This window comes from Empidonax traillii, unplaced genomic scaffold (genome assembly GCF_003031625.1).
Source record: "Empidonax traillii isolate 1590-97213 ecotype Southwest subspecies unplaced genomic scaffold, ASM303162v1 scaffold73:size1297144, whole genome shotgun sequence".
NCBI classification, from domain to species: Eukaryota; Metazoa; Chordata; class Aves; order Passeriformes; family Tyrannidae; genus Empidonax; species Empidonax traillii.
Window position 1 is genome coordinate 572,120 of NW_020955266.1, and position 26,071 is coordinate 598,190.

At 39.9% G+C, this 26,071-nt stretch overlaps 1 protein-coding gene across 1 annotated transcript in view; it reads left to right on the forward strand.

The window, feature by feature from the left end:
- Positions 1-26,071, forward strand: part of CA10 (carbonic anhydrase 10) — a 174,388-nt gene that overhangs the window by 119,730 nt on the left and 28,587 nt on the right. The window contains exon 4 of the mRNA XM_027880602.1: positions 18,891-19,076. Coding sequence (XP_027736403.1) covers positions 18,891-19,076 — 186 coding nt within the window. The remainder of the gene's footprint in view (positions 1-18,890; positions 19,077-26,071) is intronic.

Here is a 26,071-nt window from a genome sequence, read left to right on the forward strand (position 1 = left end):
CAGGTATTTATCAGATTCCACTCTCTCACGACCCAGCCCTCCTCCCAGTCCCTGGGCCAGCAGCTCCCATGGAACTGAGATCCTTGGCTCTGTCCCCGTGTGTGTGAGGACTGCACTTCATCAGGATCATGAGTCTCCCCTGGGTGTTCCCACTGACATTCCTAATTGGAAAATGGGGAAATCAGTGGCCCAGAGTGAACTGACAGAAGAATCAGAGCCCTCTGTTCATTCATCTGTATTAAACAATAAAATAACTTTGACCTGAAACCAAGCACACAAGGCACCTGCTTCCAGTCTCACACCCACGTGCACTCCTCTTCCCTCACCCACACCTCCCATGTATCACAGAATCGTGCAAACATGCTTATTTATAGCCTGCTGCAATGTTATTGCTTATTTTCTCGTGCACACAGGCCTAATTAACAGCTATCACTCAATTTATTCTTGATTTAAACTTAATTAACAATATGCTTAAGTAATGATTTTGCTTATGTCTACTAACTGCAGCCAAACTTGTCAAATTATTGCTTCATTAATTTAATTCTTCCTCTTGATTTAGGGAAATTCAATTACTCTGATGCAGTTAGTCATATAGTAAATGTTTTCAAGTTCTCTTCTGTTGCTTAGATACTTCCAGAGTATTTTCTAGATTATTATAATTTGTTGCCAAGGGAGGTGCATGAGCAAAAAATGATATCTTTATAAAACTGTCAGGTATACCTGGCTATTTCCATACAAGTTCTGTAGCATCAATAAGGTTAGATTCGTTTCTGCTGTAAATAATCTACCAAATGTCTTTTCTTCTACAATATCGTTTTACAACTGGGGAGGAAAGGGATCAAATGATTGTTGTGACTGATGGTCTCACATGTCACTGTCAGCACAGCACAGGTTAGCAGGGATTGTACAGAGGCTGGAGCTGGGGAGGAGGGGAAATATCCTCCAGAAACAGAAGAGGAGCCACCTTGCACCTCTTTTCCCTCAAAAGCTGAGGCTCCAGTGGGAAAAGCTGAACGTTGGAACACAGGGTGAGGCTTCACCTCTGTACTGTGAGAGAAAGAACCCCTCAGTTCTGCCCCACGCCACTGCTGTCACACACATTCTCCTACTTGGCTGTTCTAATTGTATGTTTATTCAAGTTTTTAGCCATATGAACCTTATTCAAATCATGGAATTGCAACTGCTTGAGTCATTAGTGAATTCTTCCCCCAGACTGGCTGGAGGGAATTCTTTCAAACATGGAGCATGTCACCTTAGGCCATTAATATGCTCCAGGATACTCTGCCTCGTTCCATGCTCTGGCTCCTGACACTGGGCGAGTGTTTAGGAACAGAGGCAGTGTCCTTAAGGTCTCTGAGCTGCTACACTGGATGACTAATGCCATTCACTTGCTAGTAAAATTCTGACTCTTTGACTGGTTTTTTTTAAGCTGTGTTCCTCTGTTCAGCTGCCTGGAACAAGGCGAGACAGAGATGCTGTTATGTTGTCTCCCAGGACTTGAAAAGAGAGCCCAGTAGCACTGTCTCTATTGATGTAGTGATAGCTGCCTTGTGCATATTGCTGGCACTTCAAAACATCCCCTGAATAAGAGTAGGAAAGGACCATGTGGGAATCCAAGCACAAATGTTCTGCCTTAGAGAGCGGAGTGTTGTTTGCTGCCAGCTTTTGAAAGGTTTGTGGTCATTTGGGGGGAATCTTCAGCCATCTCTGCCGCAAACGCTCCAGCTCAGGGAAGACTTGTTTTATTCAGTAGAGCTGAGGACGAGGGCCTGCATTTTCTGAGTGATTAGGCCCCTTAAAATCTCCCTTGATACATAAAATAAATGATATGTGCCTCTGCTGTCATCATTTTGAGTTTAAAAAAACAGGTTTGAAACTTCCCCAGCTCCCTGCTAGGAGATGCTAGGAGAATTCCAAATCAGAGGGTCCTGTCTGCACTGAAGTTTATATCAGTTTATTTAACAAAAAATCAGCTTTGTTACATAGATACAACCCCTCTTAAACCCTTATCTATATGCCTTGAATTTAGTTTCCCTATCAATTAAAAATAAACCCATGTAAACTACTACATAGTTTCCAGATAAAGACTTGAAGCAATTTAAGTAAATCAATCTAGAAGTAACCAGGTCTTATATACACACACACACACATACATATATTCATGCACACACACTTGAATGTTGTATATTAGGAACACAAAAATGGTGGGAGCTCACAAGGGAAAAAATGGAAAGGGGAAAGTGTTCTAAGAGCTCTAAATTTGGCAGGATGCAGAAGGCAGAGTATCAGGCAAAGGGAAGTCCAACTGTGAGCAAGATTGCTGTGCCAGGAGTTTTGATTAAATGATGCCTGACTGAGCTGTTTCCTGTGAATACCTCACCCCACCCGGTGCAGCCAACCTGCCCATTACAGATTTCCCCCAGGACGGAGCAAACTTACCCGTGTGGTGCTGTTCACACATCTGGTTGGGGGAAATTGCGCTCCTTAAACCGCAGGCAAAAGCTGCATCGCGTCTCAACTTGCATGTAAATGTGCCCAGACGTGCAGTTCTTGCTGAAACTCCGAACATGAAAGCTCTGGCATCTGAACACAATAGATCAAAGCCTGTCCTCGAGACATCCAGAGGGGGCACAGGCAGGGCATTACACTGGGCATTTTGTGATGTCTCACACAGAGCACTCGGGGTGACCTCTGCTGATGTTCACGGTGCCCCCGAACAGGGGCTCGGGCAGGGTCACTGCAGGGAGCTGTTGGGGGGCTGTTGATACTGTGATGACATGATGTCATTTCAGCCTAACTGCAGAGCCTTCCTGTCAAAACTAAATAAGATGTGAAGCTTTGCTTAAAGCCAAAAATTTCACAAGAAGTCAAGGTAGCTGGGTGCCTCTTTCCTCAGTAGGAATAGCCTGATTCCAGCTGTTCTGGCTGTAGGTTTGAGTCCAAAATCTAGATACTTTTTTTTTTTTACAGGATGTTAATTAGCATGATTTACTGCATGTTAATTAGCTTGTTGTGAATGCATAGATCTGCAAAACTCTGGTTTTGCCAATAGTCCCCAGACTCCAGTACTGTCAGGAGAGATTGCATTGGGAAGGGAAAGAAACTAAATAAAAACAAACAAACAAACAAAACCACCAACAAGGAATCTTGAATCTTAGAGAAAAAAAATACTTGGGCACAATGAAGCATTTTATTTCAAACCAAACTCCGGGTATGTGGACCAAATTGCCATGTGATCTCCATAGTTTTTAGGCAAATTCATTTGCCTAAATTCACGTCTCAGGTGTGCCTTTGCTAACAAGGGGTGAGTAGCCACTCAACTCGTACAAGTAAATACACACACCATTTTTGAGCCATGTTGCTTAGGGCAAGTTGAAAATTTACCCTAAATCTGATTTAATGTCTCGTAAGCCTGACTTACGTGTGCTCTGCTATAAATGGTCACTGACTGAGCATTCAAAGCAGGAAACCAAGTGGTCTGTACATAAAGAATGACCACTTACCCTCACAAGGCACCCCCTTCCCTGTGCATCCTGAATGCTTTATCTTGTGCAAATCCTCAGCTATAAACTCTAGGTCTGATTCTCCTCTCACAACAGTGTAAATCAGAACTAGCTCCACTGGAGCCAGTGAATTTATACTACAGTAAATCCAGCATGAGAAGAGAATCACTCAGTTCCTCACTGATGTGGGTAAAAACAACACCAGGCTCCATTTAAACAAGTGGCAAGAAGCTTCCTTGAGTCCATTCCAGTTGAGAATAGTTATTTAATAAATGCATTTTAATGAGGCCTATTGGAGCTGTGTTTATATGGTAATTCTTAGAAACTGGTTTACTGCATGAAATATAACATACTTTGATGCAGTCATCTATATGTATATGTGAGAACAGGAGGTTGGATGTGCCACATATGGAGAAAATGCACAATTTAGGGTTCCCAAATGGCATCTTTACATAATTGTTAGAAGACTTAGAGGAGATGAATAGCTGTAGTGGTAAAAAAAAATGAAAGAAAAACATAAAGCTAATGATAAATAAATATTTGCACACACATGCCACACAATAATCACTAATTTATTGTCAGAAGACAGAGAGGAACCGCTGCTAAATATATTTCCCATAATAAAAGTTCATAGGAATCTTTAATCCTTTCCTGTGTTTTGCAAGTATTGTTAAATATTCCCTGAAGTTTTCCTTTCCCATATATTTTGTGCAGTAAGCAAAAGTTCTTCTTTTTAGAAGCATGTGGATTCTGTGAAGTGACAGGTTTTGCTGTAAATAGGATTTTGCTTTAAAACAATAAAGAGAAAATTCCCTAGTTAGCAATCCAGCACACTGCATGGATTGCAAATACCTCAGATATTGGGGCTCTTGGCAAAAATAGCATAATTTGACAGTAGTCTGAAGAGAGAGCTCTTGCATGTCAGAGACAGTGTGAATCCTCAGCTGCACAGGTTTCAGCAAAGACAGTTTTTAAACAACTTTCTAATATTAGCTCTCCAGGGCCAATTACCTGCCAGGGGGATCATATTATTTGTGGCTCCAGGGCTTCTCCACCAGCAGCAGCTCCAGGTTCTCTGGCTCAGAACAGGCAGCAGGGACGTGCTCACCATTGATCTAATCTTTATTTCCCTGAAATGCTGCTGTTTAAGTGGGAGCAGAGCAGGTCTGGGACCAACACCTCGTGAAAACCCAGCCCAAAAGTCTGCACATGTTGGTGACAGGGAGCCAAGCGAAGAGAAGAGGGAACAGAGGCCTCTGGGATTTGATGTATCAGTGTGGATGCAAAGAAATGTCCTCCTTTATCCCCCAAACGCTGCAACACACAAGTTAAAACAGGAGACATTTTCAGCTCTGCTCCACCAACCGTAGCAGTATGGAAATGTGGTAACCTGCAGCCGAAAATGGAAATTTAAGCAACCCCTGAGATGTTTGCAACAGAGGAGAGCCTCCACCTGTGAATTTGTCCTGGGAAAGGGAATGCAGTAAATACCACAGAGCTGAGCATCACAGCTCCGTGGAATTGCTCATGTGTTACCATTTTGTACAAAGAAATCAACGCTTTGATTTTATCTCCATTCACGTTGAGTCGTGTTGCATCTCATCATAATAACAGTAATTTTCAGATACCATTAACATTTTTAGAAGCAACTGTTTCCTATTCAGGGCTTCCAATGTCATGAGCTGAGGGGGGGGTGGGGGGTGGCTTCAAGGGGTGGTGTTTGTTTGTGCTAGAATACACACAATCTGTAAAACCCTTTCTGCTTGACAAGTCAGCTTCACCCCCCTCATTTCCAGAGTTTTCATTTGAAACCAAACTGTCTAATCTTTCTCTAAAAATTGTTTACTGCTCTTTTATCACCACTTGCTTTCATAAATGCTGTCAGTGCATATGATACCCTCTCTACTTCAGAACCTGCTTATAGCTGTATATTCACAGAGGTGATAAAATACATTTGATTTCCACTGAAACAAGCTTAAGGGCCCTGTTTATAGAATATCTCATCCAGTCATATTAATTCCATTTGTATGGAAGTTAAGCTGTGAATTCCAAACAAAATAATAATCATTCTGCCTCACTGGGGTGAAGGTTGAATCTTAGACTGTAATCAAGTTCCAGAAAATGGAAACACCCTGTGTCATAAATGAGAAACTGTCTGCATAGTAAATACTGTAATTTAAAAAATGATTAATATTACTAGAATTAATTAATATCAATCAGAATTAATTCTTCCCTGCTGCATACTCTTAACCTGTAAGTGGAGTACATGTGGTTTAAAACTTTCAGTGAGCTGACTGCAAGACTGGAATTAAAATTCCTAGGTTGTAACTTTTCTCATTGCAGTGTCTAAGTTGTTGCTGCACAGTGTGTCTGTACCACAGGCTGCCAAACCAGCCCATGGCCACCCCCTTCACAAAACTGAGCCCAGGATTCATTTTGTTTAACTCAGGAAGACAGAGGAGATGGATCAGAGGGGAGCTTGGATCTGTTTTGTTGGTTTGCGCCAGTTCTTGGCTCTGGGTGTTTCCCTTCCCCTGCCTGGGGCTGCGTCAGAGCTCTGCTCTTACCTTTGGAAGGTGCTTTATCAGCTCCCTCTTCCAGCCCTACAGTGGAGCGACATCCCACGTGTGCCCACCACCAAAGAACCACTTACTCGTGGTGGTATGAGCCTGGAAAGTTGATCCTCCAGTCCACATCTCTCCCACTGCTCCCTGAGATAGATCTGAAAGTGTGGAACTGGAAAATAAACCCCAAACCGCCAAGCTACAGCTCTTCCTAAAGCCTACTGATAATCCTTTGTAGTGTTTGTGATTTGAACTATCACTGACAACTGCATCAGGAGCAGAGACCCTGAAGATAGGCTGGTCACAGATCAGAAGGATACCAGGAAACATGAAGAAGCTCCTTAATTAATTTCTAATCCTTTTTCAGCCTTAATCTTCTTTTTCATAGTAAGATCTGGCATTACACATTTTCTGCACACATGCTTTCTAGATGATGTAGATTAAGTCCTAGGTCTCTGATTTGCTGGAAGCAGCATGTTAGTAGGTTAGCTATTACTGCAGCCTCATGGTGGAATACCCAGGATTATTCTCTCTGGGCTGATATATTCAACTAAAATATTCATTAAAAGTATGTGAAGTTGGTCCAGTCATCCAGGCTTTTAATCCGTGCTTTGTTTTGTGCTTCACAAGGGTCTGTTCAATCTCTTTGCCATAGCTGGGGCCCTTTTATTTGTGCATTTATTCCAGAATTAGACTTACAAATAGCAGTGCTGGGATGGGGGGCAGGAGGGCTTATAAATGAATACCTCGTGGCCAGGGTAGGGGACACATTTCAGGAATAAGAACAAAAACACTGCAGATATTTTGAGTACATGTTGGTTATCCAGTTATAAACCAAAGGTGGGGGTGTTTCACCACTAGTTAAGGTATATTGTCTTCTAAATTATTTTGTGAATACAGAAAATAAGTGGATAGGCCTCTTCTACTACCATAACAAATAGAAGTGCAAGAAATGTAACCAGCAATCATCCTCCTCCACATTTATCCTGTAGCAGAATCTGAAGCCTCCTGATTTGGGACATTTGAAACATATGTTAGAGAATTCTTTCTTTATAAGGTTCTGTAACAAAATAGTTTCAGGATCATCTGGAAGGATCATAGTTTGGCCTTTTAGAGAAGCTTCTAGATTTCCCTATGGTTAAATAGGAATTTTCCATAGAGATAGACAGGGTTTTTTTTAATAACGAGTTAGTCAAATTTAACAACTATCTGGACAACTATCACCTGATCTTGCTTCTGACACTTCCAACAGGAGAGTATCAGGCTGTAACTGCAGTAGGGAACGGGATGTTCATCACTTCAAACTCAGGAACGAAGGTAGGTCAGTGCTGACAATGTGTTTTAAATTGTTCCTGTCTCATGTGCTCTTGCAGCACCACCAGATCCACATTTAGATAAGAATTTGTAATCTGTCCCACCACCCTGATCGGGGGAAAAAAATGTGCTCACTACCTTGGATGCAGAATTGTGCTGTGGAAGTGAAAGGCTCAATGTTTCCTGAGCACTTTCTGTTGAGTAGAACACAAATATCCCTGATTGAGGCACATTTCAGGCAGAAGATTGCAGAAAGCATTCAGTTCTTCTGCCAACATCACCAAGAACAGAAACACAGAACAGAACCAGGTTTGCCCAGAAGAGCAGGAGACCCCCCAGGGCCTTCCCAGATGTGTTTACCTTGCTGCTGAGGTGCACAGGAACAGGGACCACAGGAAAAGCAGACTCACAGTTATCAGTGTTGACTGCCCACATGTATGGGACAGTAAAAAAAAAAGAGATCAAACTAACCAAATCACTGAGAGATGAAGGGAAAAAGAAATCACTTTGCACAATTACAGATAAAAACATTAGGATTCACATTTTCCTAAGAGCCTACGGGATATATTTAGGAGTTTCTGATGATTATTAGAAGCCTGGAATGTTATGGCTTATAGAATTCTGTGTACTTAGCACTTCAGAGAATAAGGTCATGTCTGCTGAAGGTGTCTAGATGTGGAAAAAGTTGGCCTAGATCAGTATTTCTCAGACTTTGAGCACGTGTGGATCACTTCTGGTTTATCAGTCTCCATGTGCCTGCAGGTCCCTGCACTGGCCTCCCCTGCTGACAATTACCGGAGCCAGTTCCTGGCCCTACATCTAAAGGGAATTAAGTTGCTGACATGTCTCTTTGTGCCTCATTTCAGTGTGGTGGCATCAGGGCCCAGAGTTCGAGGAACCCTCTTTAGCCTCAAGTATAGAAATTTTATCTTAGAGGGTCTTGGTTTGATTTTGTTTTGCTTTTGTGTGACAGGGCATACAAGAAATGAAAGGCAGGGATTTAGGAGTATTAAGGTGTTTGTTTGGGTTTTTTTCCAATATATAAATGAAAAAGACAACAAACAACAGTGTTTAAACCAGCCTGAAATCCCTTAAAGGTGATTTGGCCATAACATTTCTATTCAGGTTTTTACTCAATACCTATTACTATGTTGTCAATTGTCAGCTTGTATATATCACGTTTTGTTCAGTAATCCCTCAGTGGTTCTTTTATGCTTTATCCTCTATAAATTTATGTTGCAAGTCTTTTTTTTTTTGTGCTATGAAAGCATAAGCTGGTAGGGAAAACAGAAAAAAAAAAAAAAAGTGGTTTTGTGAAAGAGCTGGAATTATATCCTGAATACACGTCCCTGAAATGACATACAAATAGGCACCTATGTATTTGGATAATTATATTCATATATATGCTTTTAGTCTTGGAATGGGTCCATATATATACAAACCCCCACTTTTAATACACGAGCTATGCTCACTCTTGAGGTGGAACTTAGAATATCAAAAACATTTTTCTGTTTCAAACTGGAACGTTTTAGAATATTTGCCCCTACAAGTTATAGTCTGACGTGTGCAAGAATCTCTGTTGTTTCAATTTTGTTTGCTTGCATTCGTAGCAGCTGTGCTATCATCACATGAACCTTCTGCCCTGCTACCCAAAGGGAAATCTGAGCAGTCACTCAGGTATGTGGGGGTTTTCAGGAGGCAGGCTGAGCAGAAGGTGTTGGAAGATATTCCTTAACATGGACGAAGGTTTCACGTGTTCAGAGAAAAGTAAAATAAATTCCAATAGTGGTGCAAAATATTTTTGCAGTAAGAGGGAAGTTTTTAAGTGTTCCATGTTGGCCTCACCGCTGGGTTCCCATCACCTTTCCTCTCTGAGCAGTGTGATAGGCCATAGTGTGATCTTGAAGTATTGTGTGTACCAAATCCCTCCAGCAAGAAGACCTAAAACAGAGGGAAGAAATGTGTCTACCTGTTAAATGGGAAAAGTTCTGGAATTATTCTTCTGTACATGAAGAAATCAGTTACTGGAAACTCTTTGTAATTAAGAAAAATAGCATCCCCTCACTGTGGTGGGTCATCTCTGACTCCCAAAAGAAAGCACTGCCTTTCTCCACCCTTGATAACTCACATTACCTTGGAAAACTCCTGCATTTTCACTGCTTGAGCTGAGCAAAGCTCCTGGTGAACAGCTCAGCCCATTCCTGGGCATGGAGGGTGTCACTGAGGCTGTTTGCACAATTCACTTTGCTGACTGAAGTCACCTCTGAAAGGAGGAAATCAACCACAGAAACCTGTAGGTGTCCATGCCTGTCTGGTTTTTAAATGCAGCAACTTTGGCCCCCATGTCTTTATTGCAAATGAATGTCAACAATAGAGGGATAATGGATTAGAGCTCTAGCAAAAACTTCCCTTATAAATTCAGCCATTTGCCAACTCAGTTGATGCCCTACTTTCAAGACTGTCATAGCAAGCAGTTCTGAACAGTCTCTGTTTATTAAAAATGGAGTGCTAAAATCAATATAGCAATATCTTGTTGGAGAAAATTCAATTTATCAACAGGTTTGTCATTTTAAAGATGATTAAAGGACTTGTTTATTAGGCATCATCTAGGCTTTAGAAGTAGTTGGTATGAAAATAATAAGGCATAAGCCACATTAGACTTACAAATCTTTCAGTTATATCAGGGAATGGATATTTTTCTGTAAATGAAGGCCTGGGAGCATTTCCTATCTTTACTTTAGACTGTGTCAGTCACCAATTACATATTAAAAACAGGTACTGCTCACAGGTTTCAGTGGCTCAGGGGCAGCAGAATCTGTGCATTTAAAATTGTTAAAAAGACCAGGTGTGCTGAAATTGTCATTCAACTCTTGTAAGAAATATTTCTTCTGATCTGCAGGAGTTAATTTCTGAAAGCTCCAGTTCAGCTTCTGCCTAAGTCCTGTCTGGTTAGTAAGAACATGAGCACATTTAAAGTATTTTCGTGTTCTGCAGGTGAGAACAGCAAATCTGAGTGTGAGAATGAACTCTAAAACTCCTCTTCATCAAGGATCAAGAGAGTAAGGCTGTCTTTATACTGTCAATAATATGTTCAGTACCTTTCAACTTCTCAGCTATAATTAATCACCAATAGGAATGTGAACACACACGTGCAGACACCCAGAGCTGGGGAAGATACCTCATCACAGGCATTTGAGAGCATCCAGCCTCCAGTTTGTATTCTACAGAGAAGGAAAAAGATACAGAAAAACAGGAGAAAAAGCAGTTGCTGATAAAGAAGAATGCTGATCCATTACTGAATATGGGCTACTATTTTAAAAGATTCTTCCTGGGAAGATTATAAAGATGAATTTGTGAACATTATTGTTTCAACAGATTAAACATTCCTGAAACTCTTAGAATAAGCATGATAAAACACTTCTTAAAAATGAACTTGTGTCTGGAAAGCTAAGATTCCTTCCAGTCTAAATTGTATCCCTTTTGGAAAAGCATTTTCATATGCTGATTACTAGATACCTTTATCCCATAACTCTTTCCTCTTTTCCTTAGGATTCTTCTACAAAGCCAGATAAATCTGTACTTTGTTAAGCACAGCAACCAAGAGAACAGAGGGGAGCTGATGGCAAACTGGCACAGTAGAAAAATTTCTTTTCTGAAAGCCTTTTTCAGAATAGTTTCTCACCATTTCTTCATGATTTGAGGTAGCAAAAAAGCGTCTTTCACTCTGCATGGAATAAGACATGAGTGGGAATGGTGTAAGAGGACAAAAGTGCTTCTTGGTATTCAGAGCCTTGGTTTTGATTACTTATAAAAACACTCATTTACACAACTGCAGCACATGGAGCTGTACGGGAGATCAGAACGTGGAACAAAGAACCAGCTCTGCCTCCACTGCTGTGCAATCTGTAAACGTGGCAGGGACTGGGGGGAAAAAACCCAAACAACCTGGAGCTCAAGCTGATGCTGTAACCCCATAGTTAAAGTGCATAGTCAGGAAAAAAAAAATGAGGAGTTGTGGAATGGAGAGTGAAGTGTCAGGAAAGGCAAAGACAGGTTCAGGATAGGCCTTGTTTGTTTGTTTTTCTTTTTTTTTCTACTGCAGTTCCATTGTTTTCTCAACATAAAATGTAGACAAATGCTTCTGAGGCAGATAAAATGGGAAAAGTAAAACAGTCTCGTGTTAAACTGGAACAGTAATATTTGGACCTGGAAAGGCTAATTTATTCACCTTATTTAAAGAACTAGAAAAAGCAGGCCAGGACAAAACAGCTCTTTTCTGCTCAAAAAACAAAAAAAAGCCCAGTGAAATATGCTACTAGGCAGAATAGCTCATGATTTTTGCATGCCACAAAGGATTTTCCTTGACACATAATGAATTTTATTGAGGTCAAATTTCAAGTTATCTAAATAGTGGTTTACCTCCAGAGATACAGGGCTTGGGAAATTATTTTGCAGTAACTATGCATTTTTGCCGTGGCAGTGATTTGAGAAGCAGCTTGGTATTGTGAATACTGCTCTCAAAAACTTGCTTAAAAAGCTGATAGAACTTTTGTCCCTTTCATGGCTGAAAAGCTGAGCTTACAGAGTCCCCTTTTCGTTTCCACTGACTTATAACTTCAGCAAAGCATTACTGTGCTTCTCTTGCTACACCACGGCTCAGACACTGCAATTTCCCTTGAGCAGGGATTGGTACATGGAATGTCATGGCTGGAGTGGGCAGAGGATCCCAAAAAACAGCAACAGTCTCTTCACTCCTTTATGAAAACTTAATAGGCACAGAAATTTAGAACATCCTGGCGGCAAAAGAACTGGAGAAATAAAGGACTACAACAAATGGGCTTTTGTAGCTTTTGTAAAATTGAGTCATTAACCTTAATGATGGTGTGTTTTGACTGTGGTTTGAGACAGATGAGCCTCGAGGGCACATCCTTTACCCTGTGCAGGAAGCTCTGTCCTCCTCAGCCATTCACACAGGGATGCGCATCAGCAAGAGGGTGATGCCAGCTGACTAACCTAGGCCTGTGTGTGAGGACAGGCATTTCTCTCCTTCTTGCTGTTGACAGAAGTTAGTAAAAAAGAGAATATTTTATTTTTGTATCTGTCTATATAGAAATATATACATATCAAGATATACAGATGCAGGTAAATGCAGTGGTGAGTGCATTTCTAACCTACACAACACCCCAGTGTCAATACCACTTAGCCTGAAAGATACTTCCCAGCCTAATTTAGCACAGCCTCTTTGCTAATGCTACGCACAAATAGCAAAGTAGAAGTTTAAAAAAGAATTTAAGTCAATCAGTTAGCTGTACCTCATCTGTTCAGCAGGGAAGGTTCTTTTAAAAGTTGTGTTAGGAATGAAAGTACTGAAGAAAATGGACCAGCAAAATAAAGATCTTAGAAAGTCTGACTGCATTTATTAATATGCAGTTGAGCAAATGAGTCATTAAGCACCTAATGTCTAAAGTCTGTCTTGCTATATGGAAAACATAAGGAAAGTGAAACACACACTAATTTCAATGTCTGTCCTATAAATTTCCATCTGATCTGGATTCCAGTGGAAAACCTCTGGCTTTTCAACCAAAGTGCTCTCTGAAAGAAGAGCTCTGAAATCCAGGCAGCTCCAAAGGTCAGTGCATCTCGATATAGCTCACTAAAAAGGAACTCGTTTAGGCCCTCTGGATTTTAACATATTCAGTTTTAAGTTTTGAACCCACATAAAAAATGGAAGGAGCAATTTTTCATTGATCTGGATTTCTCACAAGTTTGTTGGCTTCTCTACCATTTACAAGCTTTTGAATATTTATGTAAGCCTTGAGATTTTGAAAAGGCAGCTCTTTTGACATCCCTGTAGCAGAGACAAAAAATTATCCTCAACACGATTTTTTAATGCAGATTCTTCAAACTAAAAATCTCTTTATAGATTGCAAGACCAAATTAGGGTAATGAGATCTCCAAGCCCCAGTTATTCCCTCAGTTACTTGTTGACTTAGCCTAATTATAAACTAAGGTTAATAAACTAAAAGGAGCATGCAAATGTAATATTTCCCTGTTTCATATAATGCTGGCTGAAGGCACCTGTGGCTGTTGTGGCTTTGCCTGCCAGGTCAGAGCATCTTACCTGGGTCCTGCTCCAGGTGAAGTCTCCAAAGGTCCCATTGCAACATAACTTTCTTTCACACATTCCCCCTTCCACACCCCAGTTGACCTACAAATATTCTGGCTGTAGGCATCAAGATACTACACAGAAAAGGTGATCACTGGGATGCAGTCTGCTTTCCTACAGCAAAACATGCTTCAGTATGTCTTTTTTTCACCCCAAACAGCAGGTTATGGATCCTTCCATCAGGAAGCTCTTGGCATCAAGATACATCCCCCTCTTAAAATCCTCACTGGTCCCTCAGCCTTCATCCAGTGGTGGAAGCAGATCCCTTGTCCAGTCTCTGAAGACAGTTTTTCTACTTGTCTGTTTCAATAATTTGATTTTAATTTTAATTTTTAACAAAACTCTAGTGAAAGCTATGGGACGAAATTCCCCTACTGCGTATGATATAAACATAGTTGCAATATTTCAGATTAAGGAGAGCATGATTTTAATTGTAGAGCTGGAGTCAACATGCAGAGCAATTATTAATGCCAGACACCATAAATTTGGCTGCATCTGCTTTAGGCTTCATAGTTACTAACAAGCAAAAATCATTGCATTAATGGAGTAGTGGAAATACAGTGAAGCACTTTATTACCCCTAAAAGGCAGCATGTGGCATATAGGCTCTGTGGGGTGTTACCAGTGTCCTTGGAGCAGCTTCATTCCTTCACATCCTATGGAATTTAATTATCTCAGAATAACCATGACCCTGCGGGTCCTCTATTAAAATTATATTTTGTTACAGAATGGAGTATACATTATTGAAGCACATTATTTTGATCACTGAAATTTGACATATTGTGCTCATTAGCCAGTAAGCCTGAATATTTAATTTATGAGGTTCACTCCACATTTTTTACAGATCAGTCACTTAAGGGAAGTAAACAGGCAAAACTGCAGAGGAGTGAATGGGAAAAGTCCTTACTGAAATCGGTGTTTTAAAAGCAGAAGAAAAAAAAAAAGTGTGTCATGCCATATGCTGATTCGTGACACATTACATTAGGCAGGTAAATGGGTTAATTGGACTCATTAGCATCATTTCCTTTTTAAAACTTTTCAACTCAGAAGATGAAAAGATTATGTTAATCTTTACACTTCTCTCTTAACATTTTACATTTTTCACACGGGCCTTTTTTAATCAAATATCGATGATGACGCCTGTTGTTCTTCAAAGCCCAGCAATTAGATTGCAGCTCCCTCCCAGTAAGTGGTATTTCCTTATCTTTATTTCCCTCCCTTCCACAATTTGGTTTTGTTTTTTTTTTTTCATAAACACAACATAAGGTCCATTGAGTTGTTGCCAGAAAAGGCACTCTGGATGTTTTGCTGATCTGATGGCCAAGCAACCTGCAGAGGCTGCATCCCCCAAACCTTGGGCTGGAGACCAGGCACCTGCTTGACCCCTGGAACAGATCCCATACTTCTGTCCCACAGCTGAATCCACCACTCCTGAAGTTAAACCCGCGAATTACAGTCGTGTCACCCAGAACAGATTAGTTTTCATTTTCTTTCTGGCTGTGGCAGTCCCGGGGGATGTAGGTAAAGGCTGTGTGGGATGGGTGGACACTGCTCTCTGCTGGCAGCAAGGAAAGCGTGCAGGAAACAGCTGGAATTTCCCTTAAAATTACCTTCAAAAATAAGGCATTTCCACTATGTCATTCTGTACTGTTGTATACAGTGATTAACAATCAAGGCAGGAAAAAGTTATTAGATAAAATAACCGTTCAAATGTACAAGTATTCATTAAAAGCACCTAAATAAAACTGGATGCTCTGTAGAAAATAATTATTTAAATACAACTTTAAAATTCTTGCTTGCATGTGTCTGTATGTACACTAACAGAGAATACATCAGGACAAGGATAGAACTCTGAACAGTTTGGAAAACTGATAGAATAACTGTATCCTATTTGAAGATGTCAATCATCTTTTTAAAAGAAGACTTCAAAAAACAAGAATACCCTTTTAACAACTGTTAAATAACTTAGAAGACTAACTCTGTAAAGTAATTTTATCTTCCAGCCTGGGTCCCCTCTAAGAGCAGATGGAAGGTTCAAGACAGCACCATAAAACTACTCCTAAAACCAACTGCATGCCATGAGCATGATGCTAAGAAAATGAATGTTCTTGTGTAGCCACTTCTGTGAAGTAAGGGAGTGTTAAGCATTCTGCCCTAGCAGGTTACCTTTGAAGTTCCAGTTTGGTGCAGGGCTTTGTCACTGGCCCCAAAGTCAGATTTCAAATCACAAGCCCTGCCTTGAAGTCCATGTAAACTCTGTTTTCAAACCCTGGGACAGTCTCAGCTTTGCACAAGGGAGATGAAGGTACTTAATCCAACCCAGTCAATTTAAATCAAGGAGGACAGTACTTTATATCACAGAAAATGGTCTGGTCAAGATACTGTGAACAACCATCAAAAAACCCAAAAAGGTAAATGAAAGGAACTTGCTTGAGGGACTCAGAAAAACATGATTCAGTTTATTACCACATAGAGAAACCCAAGTTCAGGTGGCCTGAGCTAGAGGGTGAAATTTTCCATTGGAAGATCCTACCTAAGTATCAGGAAGAAAATAAACCAACTTGGCACTGATGTTAACTGTTAACTGACCCCAGTGAGACAATAAACAATTGCACATTTGTTTCTGCATTTTTTCTGTTGGACTCCAGGAGGAAACAGTGGAAGCCAGTTGGCAGATGATCGAAAATTGGTTATTGCAGCACATGCAACTGGGGCACAATGACTCCTTCAACTCAATCCATGGTGATTTGCTTCCCTCCACAGCACTAGGCCTTCACTAGACTGTATCTATTTTCCTCCTAAAGAAAGGAACATCTAATATTGCAGATAAGATCCAAGGACACCAGAGCAGGCAGCCACACACAATTGATTTTCTTGCTCCCTTGCATTCAGTGCTGCTCCACTGGCAGGCACTGACACAAGTTTAAAAACATTCTTGGAACGAATCTTTAGACCACTCTTACTTGAAAAAATCCAAAATGTATTATTTCACTATTTGTAAAGGCCCCAGGAAGCAAAGAGCCTTGAAGAAAGGTGACAGTGAATTGCAGGCGTGGCTTGGGATGGAAAGGCAAAGGATCCATCCCCATTCCTTCCCTTTTCCTCTTGCATTCCCTGCTTACATTTCTAGCATGGCTTCAGCCTGAAGCACTCTTCTTTTTCTACTGCTTGGGGTTTTGGAGGCTATTTTAAAACAGAGTGTAATCTAAAGATGTAGAACACAAAGGAAGGTCTGAAAAATCCTTAGTTCAGGACTATTTGTGGAAAAACAAGATGAAGAGAATGGGATATCCAATTAATTGGGACAAAACAAAAATGCTTCCACAAATGCAGGGTTAAAAAACATCATTGGGAAAAAAAAAGTCTCACTTCCAGTGTTCATCCCTCCCCACGGGCCAGAATTGAGGAGTGTCAGATGCTTCACTGCATTCCTGGTATTCTCCATCTGCAGCTGTGTGGGGAAATTCTGTTTTGAAACAGTCGATATCATCTCATTACAAGCACTGCATTTTTATGAGGGGGGAAATGAGAAAGACAAATGTTACTCCTGTTCATGAATTTGCCTCTTATCGTTTCACTTCTCTGCTCTGTGGAGAGTTATTTGATTCATATTAGGGGTTATTTGGGTCACTTTTACCTCAAGAGAGAAAATAATGGCAGCCTCATTTGAGATTTGTACCAATTTAAGTAAGGAAATGGATTCTGCATATTTTGCATAGCTGCTAAATTTAACTGAGGGTTCAGTGAAGCATGAGCTTCCAAATGTAAGAGGCTCTAACCATTTCCCCCTATTTGTTTTTAAACTACATTTGTTACTTATGATTAGCAATTTTGTGTCATTCATATGCAGTGTGCTGAAACTGAATTCAATAAGCTGACCTTCTTCCACCTATTAAGTTAAACTTGGTATTTAATTATGATGCATGCCAAGTCAAGCAGAAAAACTAAGGAGCATTTATAAATAAAATCATTGTGGGTTTTTGCAATGAGTAGGAATATTTGTCTTTATTACTTTTTGTAGGAAATTTATTACTGCTTATTTTGAATTGGAATAAACACCAAAAAAAAAAAAAAAAGAACATCTGTATCAAAGTGTAAAGAACCACAACAGTCAGAAGCTGTTTAATCTCATCCATTTAGTTCTAGTGCACAGTCTGTTCAGTGTAACTTTTTACAACGTACTGTGCAAGAAAACAGGTCATTTAAACTCAGTAATTAGTATTACAGATAAAATGACACTGCAGCAATGTTAATTACTCTAGTACTGATGTAGTAAGGGATATAATACATAATAGTCATGTCTTTAATTTTAAATTGAAGTGCAACAAAGCATATTATTCCTATGCTTCCACTTCTTAAATTAAATAGATCTTATTCAAGTGTACATTTGTATCCGTGCAGAATATTTTAAAATAAATCATAGTTCTGCTTTAACTCAAACTGGCATATTTTACTTTCTAATGGCATAAATTAAGCAACTTCTTGATCTAGAAGCTTTTCCTATGGCAGTGGAAATCATCATAGAATTATATTCCGTATGAAAAATTTCCACCATCATTTTCTTTTTCATTACAGAGGCTGTAAATCAGTTTGCAAATGAAGCACAACATTCAGTCTTTTTAAAAATAAAGATGACTCTCAGGGAGCAGTAGAGTTTTTGGAGGTGTAGTAAGACCTAGACATATATGATCAAATTGGAATTCATTCTGTACTGCTATGGCTAAAAGATCAGGCAATTGTACCTATAAAATATTCATAACAAAACAAAGAGACTTGCAGAGCAAGACAGTGAGAATTTTTACCTGCAGCTCCAGGAGGAGCAGAGTTCCCTGCTAATGAATAATTATGTCTCTGCTTCTTTGCAGCACCTTTACTTTTGGGTAACTTAGTTATAAATATTAAAAGAAGGAAAAAAAGAGGTAAATTTCAGGTTTGTTCAAGTGTACTTAAATAATTTATGTCGGCTGAAATGTTCCCATTTTCAGTGGAGAAATTTTGTAATGAAGCCGCTATTCAGACCTCGCATGAAAAGTGCTCTAAAAGCTTCCTTATTTAAAAGTGTAGCAATCCTATTCACCATGCTAACAACGTGCCCCTGGCTAAAATGTGTACATATGGATTTAGCAAAATATTTGAATATCCAATATAAGATTCAAAGGAGAAGCTGAAGTGTTACCTCGGGTCGGTTATTTCATCTCTCAACAAGACGCGTCGCTAAATTCGAACGAAGGTGCGAGAAGAGCAAAATCCTCAAGTACCTGCAACCAGTTCCTAAGATTTGCAGATTATTCCTTTAAAAATACCTCTCTTTTTTTTTTTTTTTCTTCCCCCCACCCCATTTTAGGTCAGTGGGACAATGTATAACACAGGGAGACACGTGTCTCTACGGTTAGACAAAGAGCACTTGGTCAACATCTCTGGAGGGCCGATGACCTACAGCCACCGCCTGGAGGAAATCCGGTTACACTTCGGGAGCGAGGACAGCCAGGGGTCAGAGCACCTCCTCAACGGACAGGCGTTCTCTGGGGAGGTAGGTCACCCTCCTGGGAGGTACCAGTGTGAATTACTCACTTTCCATCTCTGCCTGAAGGTATTTGCAAATTAATTTGTCCCTGTAAAAAAAATGGCTTTCTCCGGATCCATTCTGAAAATCGGGGAATGGGTTGTTTTTTTTTTCCTCGCCCCTGCACTGCAGATTGTGTGATTTGTATCTAAAAATGAAAGTGTTGTGTTTATTGTATGCAGAGACACCCTCTGCTCTCATCTGTGCTACTTACAAAGTAATCAAGTCTCTTCTCATGGCTCCTTTATGTCTCTTGTAAACACAAATACGAGATTAACCACAAAGAAATACTGAAAGTGCCTCAAATTCATATAGAATTGCTGGTTTTGCTACACACTGGTGTGTAACACTCTGCACTATCATCCTGCTTTTAATTCATGCAAAAATACGAAATACTTAATTTCAGAGGTGATTCCACAGAGCTCTGCTCAAGAAATAAAGTTGACTGCACAAGTAACCCCATGCAGAATTGGAACTCGTGTTGTATTTTAAATACACGTCTGTAAGTGTCCCAGGAAGGACCATAACTCCATGATCCTGTTACCCATTGCAGAATGGCCCACTATTCCTGCTGAATAAATATTTTAGTGTCTTGTGTGGAGTACTTTTTCAAGATGTAGATTAGAGTTTGCTGACTGTCTGGGACAAGCAGGGCAGAATCTTTCCATTTTCCTTATATAGGAACATTTTTACATAGGAGAGATGCACGAGGTTTGCAATACCCCATCCTTCTTCAGCCCAGCATGCAACTCTACTCCACTACTCAAAATAATGCTTCAGAATAACTGTATGTTCGTGTGGGGATCATTTTTAAAGATAAAATGTGTATCCCTGTTACCATTTTTTCAGAATACCAAGAAGGATATTTTTTTTGGTCATAAAGCACTCATTTTCTTGGAGATGAGTAATCAACTTGACATGTGTACAATCCATCACAGGCTCTGGTGATGAGTCAGTTAATGTGTGGCATTTTCTTTGGCACTGAGCAACAGCAGTTATTTTAGGGTAAGAAATTAATTGCAGAGTTGCCAAATGATGGTGTTATAATTGATGGAAATCATTGGCTTTGTTTTATAAGCTACATAAATGTATAATACAGCCAGTGGCAGCTTTTGCATGAAATTACTCATGTCTGACGCAACTGAATTCTGGTTGCCTTCATTAAATTCCATGATAAGTGAACATACAAAGTATTGCTCCTTTAAGAGTTGAAAGTTAAGTATGTTGTAGTAAATGAAGTCTTTGCTTTGTGTTCAGACTTATACAAGAGCAATATTCAAACAACAGAAAGTTGACTGAAGAAGAAAGCAAAAATCTGGTTGAAAGATACCATTGTACTTGATATGATGTATCAGCATCATTTCAGATGTTTTTAAAAGAGTTTTTAAGTTATAAATTCATCAGTCCTAGGCTATAACAATGAAAAAATGTAGATCCTTGTTTGGCAATATTCAATATTAACACTCAAGTAGGCTCTTCTGGTTTTGAAAGCAGGAGTTCTGAAGTACTATTAATATTTGGTATTTGCTAACAGAGACCTCAAGTTTTTCTTAATAAAAGCAGAAAATGCAGCTGTCAGTCAGTCAGGCAGGCACAGCTGGATCTACAATATGTGCAGGATTCATGTAGTTATGTGAATTCCTCCTGCAGTGAATGGGAGGAGATTAGCATCTTCAAAGGATGATCAGCCCTGATAGCCAGAGATGCACCTCTTAGGACAGGACAAATCACTCTGTGGAGATGCATCTCCCTTAACAACAGGGAAAAGACAAACAACAGGTTGAGGAGTTTAGACAAGACACCTTTTCAAATGCTGAGATGATTCTGTCCTTTGAGGATGTGCTTTTCAAAGTTTCAAAAAACTGTTTTGGGCAGCTGGACAGGTAAGTTTCAGTAAGGTCTGGTAATAATTACGAATTTGAATCTACATCTACACAGCTAAGTCTATTTACAGAACACAAGCACAGATGCAAATCAATCATGCTGAACAGAATGGCTGTAAAATTTTCAGGGAAGGACAGGAACTAATGGTGTTCTTTGACTGTACATCCACCCATACAAGTGCTGTCTGTGTAAATGAGTGACCTTTGCTAAGCTCTCAGCACTGGAAGGTGAGATGTCTACAGCTCCCAGCAACTGGAGTGAGAAAGCTGTAAACAAGCCAGCTGACTTCCTGATAGAGTGTGTGCTCTATATTGTAATGTGTGCTTTCAAGACTGTTGCTGCTAATTACTATTCACTTCTGCACTGGATAATGCTGTCAGAGGAGATGGGATAAAGAAAAATAACTGCATGGGCTCATTAGTTTAATTTAGCTGGTGCAGGTAAGAATAGCAATGAGTGTTTGCTGGCTTAGGCTTTAGCAACCAGAGAAAAATCATGGCAGGGTTGCAGTGTGTGACTGCTGATTCCACACTGAATTCCCATGGCAATGATCTCAGTTTAGTTGGACAAACCCACCGTGGGTTTTACCAAAACCTCTGTTTTGCCATGGAAACAATTCCCGAGGATGAAGTTACCCAAGGGGTGTGATCCATTCCAGTAGATCACAGTCAGTTTATTCCTACTACTCCTTCCTCCACTCCCATCCACATCTCTGCCCTCATTTTCACTGAGGTCTCCAAGACTTATTAAAGTCAGCACATTGCAGAGAGAGAAGGGGAGCCTGGGGAGGGGTCAGGGGAGAGGGCAGCACCTCTGCCTCACAGCACTGGCAAACTTAGGTTGGCTCACACAGACCTAAATTAAATCCAAATGCAGACAAAGCAGCAGCTTTTAAACAGCCCTGATGTATCTTGCATCAGCTGCAATGTTCTCTACACATGTGGAAATCCCACCCAACAGAAATACTAAAGAAGTGGTTTGTTTTAGGGACCTTTACTGCCTAGTGAAGATGTTCTGCAAGTGGGCAGGCACTCAGAGGAAGCTGGAGAGCACTGGAGTGGGACCATGGCATGAAAAACAGCCCAGAAAATAACAAATTGCTTCAAAATATATTGTGGTCTGAATGATACCAAGAGGCTTGTAATTTCCAGGCTTTAACATACAGCTAGGTGTTAAAGGCTGTCAAGAGAGACCTCCACAATTACCTGGTTACCTCTTAGCCCCCAATTATCACTTTAGTATAGACAGAATAACTGAACTAATTCTTAAACAGTTTGAGTGTAAAGGCTTTAAAACTGTGTATCAGATTATCATCAATACGTTTGGCACTGCTAAGTGGGAAGGCAGGCAGGCTTTGGAATGCTTAAGTTAATAAATCAAGCATTTACTTGTCCCCGTGATACAAACTGGAGCGTGTTTAGTTCCCTTTTCTTTGCATAAGCATCCTACTGTATTACAATGATTACAAGAAAATCTTGGCTTAAGCAAAGTCTCCAAGTAAGACACCAATCATTTGTGTCTGCTGCCTAATGCCCCCCTGCAAAACGGGTTTTAATGCTTCAGAGTCTGTATCATTTCATGAGAAAGACCAATTTCCCCTCAGACAGCAGCAGTACAAACAGTAGAATTGAGCAGGGTGGTGGTGTTCGGGCACTGTCTGCCTTGTTAAAATATAAAGGCAACCTCCAAAAAGTTTCATGCTGAAAATGGGACCCTTTAGCTTTACCATGTGGCAGAGTTATAAAAATCCAAACCATTTTTTTCTTCTAAGCATGAAAATGAAAAATGTGCTGCAGGAGACCTCCAGTCACTTTATGGCTCTGCCTTGGAGCAGCCTTATCAGTGCAAAGGCAGAAAGTCAAGGAGCTTAATTATTTGAGGTTATGCCCTTTTCACAAATTCAGTGGCTGGAGACTTTTAAACAAGAGACCACAGTCCACTACACATGAAAAAAAAGATAGATTTCTTCTCTTCCCACCCTTCCAAAAAGCCATGGACAAATTATAAACACACAATGACTTCATCTACTACAGGAGAAGTAAAATGAAAGTGAGAAAAGGGTCTGAATAAATAGATACATATTGCAAGCTGTACACACAGCTTGGAACTGAGATTTACTTTTGCTGCTGCTAAAAAAGCCACTGAGAAAACAAAAAGAAATACATGAAAATGGGAATCAAAGGGAGAAGCTGAACATTCTGAAACATCAGCCTCCTCTAGCTACTGCAAATTCTTTAACTGCAGGTGTGTTCTATGTGAGTGGGGAACTTCTAGTGATAGTAGAGGATTACTTATGAGAGAGGTCAGTGTCTCAAATCCAACTTGTGATATATTGGAAGCAGGGCTGTCACACAGACAGCCTATGAGAACCATCCAGCCAGCTGGAATAATTTAATCCAGCCTGCTGCAGAATTAGAGTGCTCTGAATTGTTCAATCACAAACAGTAGCTCTACCACTGAGACCTTCTGTACACCTCTGGCTTGCCTGTGCAATTCCAAACAGCCTCCCCCAAAACCTGATGGTGGTATCATTTATGGAAGAAACCATGGCTTGTCCTTGGATTGTGCTGGTACATAGTCCTTCCTCTTCTTTTGGAGCCTTTTTTGGAAATGGTGCAGGTCCTTTTTAAGTATTTCAGCCAGGAGATAAGTTTACTGCACTCCAACATTTATTAATGTTGAAAAATAAGCCTCTGAGGAAAGTACCAGATGAGGGAACACATGTCTAATGGAATGGGGGGGGTTTAGTAAAATCTCTATAACCTTCAGATTAATGTTCTACTTCAAAGGAGAAAGTCAATAGGATAACAAATTAAACTGATATAGAAACAGAATATAAATCAGGAAGAGGTGGTGGTATTGTCATCACTTAAGTATAAGGAGACTGCTCACAGGAGTAATTCAAAACTAGTGGGAGATGAATATGGGCTGCAGTTGTAAGAATTCACCTCTGTCCCCCCTAAATAATGTCAGTGGCTTCAGCTGACATTTTTTAAAATATCCATAGAAAGCAGGTTTAAAGTCCCAAAGACACATCACAGAATCTTCTGAGCTAGAAGGGACCCACAAGGTTCATTGAGTCCTACTCTGAAGTGAATGTCCCATACAGGATTACTGTGTTTTTCTAAAACAAATTCAATTTTATGTTTTAAGTTCAATAGGATTTTATTGCTTGTCAGAAGAACAGAAAATAGGATTGAACAGTATATTAGCACAGATTGAGGAATATTCACACCTGACTGTGGTCTGGTGATTCAAGAGCTCTGAATCACCCAGTGGAAATTCCTTTTCATCCTCTACTGACTTTTAAAGGAAATGAGGCTCTTAAAGAGAGATCCATTTTAGTAGCAGCCTGCCTGGTCTGTCTCCCCTCCCAGACTACCTGGGGATGAAATGACCTCCTCTCCCTCTGGACAGCAGAGCCCTTTGGATTTGTAAGCGTCATCTCCAGGGAAAATCTGGTCCAAGTGTTGTGGTTTGATCTGGCCTCTGCCTCTCCTGGCAGATTTTATTTCTCAGATTTCTCATTTTATTTTGTTCCTAAGGAATTCAAAGTATATGAACTGTGCATGTTTAACCACTACTTTGTTGAGGGATAAGAAACAGGTGCGCAGATAAAAATGTAAACTAATTGCTGCACACAATTCCATTTACTTAATTTCATGTTCCATTAGAGTTTGTAGGCTTTTTTTTTTCTTTCTGTGGGAGATTTTCAGTATGATGTATATACCTCAATGGAGTATGGACAGACTTATGGGGAGCAGTAACTGAACCATCTAAACATCCATGGCTTCATGGCAGCAATAGGAACGTTAAGCTAGCAGTTCAGAGCAATGTGCTGACACCCAGATATGTTGTAAGCACCAAATCGGCAAAAATTAAAATGCAGTTGGTGTTTCTTACCCAGGAAGCCTCTCCTTTTGAACCACTCTATTGGAGAGCACAAGAAAGATGACTTTCCAGGAATATGGAACAGAAAATTTTGTGGTGTACTTTACATCAAAAGGCAGTAAACTTCCTGCACTGGCTACGTGCTGAAAATACATCTTAATCCTCAGTGACCTTCAAAAGCAGTTTCTTCTTTAACTCTGTTGAAGTGGAATGGTTGACTTTTAACTTATGTTCCTTCCTGTAATTTTTTGGCCTAGACAGTCATCTTCAAGTCATGGGTAATATATGCTTGTTAAATAAAAAAATCCCAGAACTCGAAGCCAGGAGAAGTTATAAAATCAGCCCAAGGTGTTGCAACTATAAATCACTGATCATAAATATATAAATAGAAAAAATACACGGCAAGTACAACTCATTTTTATATGAATGGCTGCATTGCCAGGCAGAACCAGGGCACTCCTGCAGTCAGGGTCTTACATTTAGTGCTGTTGTACTCATACTGCTATTTTTAAAGGAAAATTAGATTCTAGAAATAGCCTGGTTTATCCTTCCCTTAGGAAAAACCCTTAATTACACAAATCAAGTTATATGATGTCCAAACTTTATATCAGCAATAAAGAATTTTATTTCATGTATAATCAGCTGCTCCTATCATAAATACCAGTCCTGTAACTTTTTCACCTTTCTAAAACTTGATTAGCAGTGGAAATACAAATAAAGCTTTTGACTTTTTTTTTTTTTTTTTCAAGGGGAAGAATTTACAGTTCATACCATAGGCCTAAGTGTGCATTTTATGATAGCTCAGGTAAACCAGGAAAATTTTAATGGTTTTATTTGAAGCAAGTTGTAATGGGATGTTTCTCTTGGTGTGTAAGGCTCAGAAATTCAGTTATTGCCCCAACAGGAATCAGGATTGGACCTGATGCAGCTGTGGCTCTTCAAAGATACAAACTAAGACAAAGATAGAGGGGGAGAAATTATGTATTTATGTCTTCAGCAGAAAGACTGACAATAACATATAATTGAAAGGAACAGTTGTTTAATTTTATAATCCCAAACAACCATTAAATACCATCTGGAGATCGAACGATGCTTTAGAACAAGTGTTTATCCCCTTACAAAATCTGAGACTAAATTTCAGGTACCCAAAGAGCATTTTGATCTTTGCTTCAGGCCTGGATTTTTTC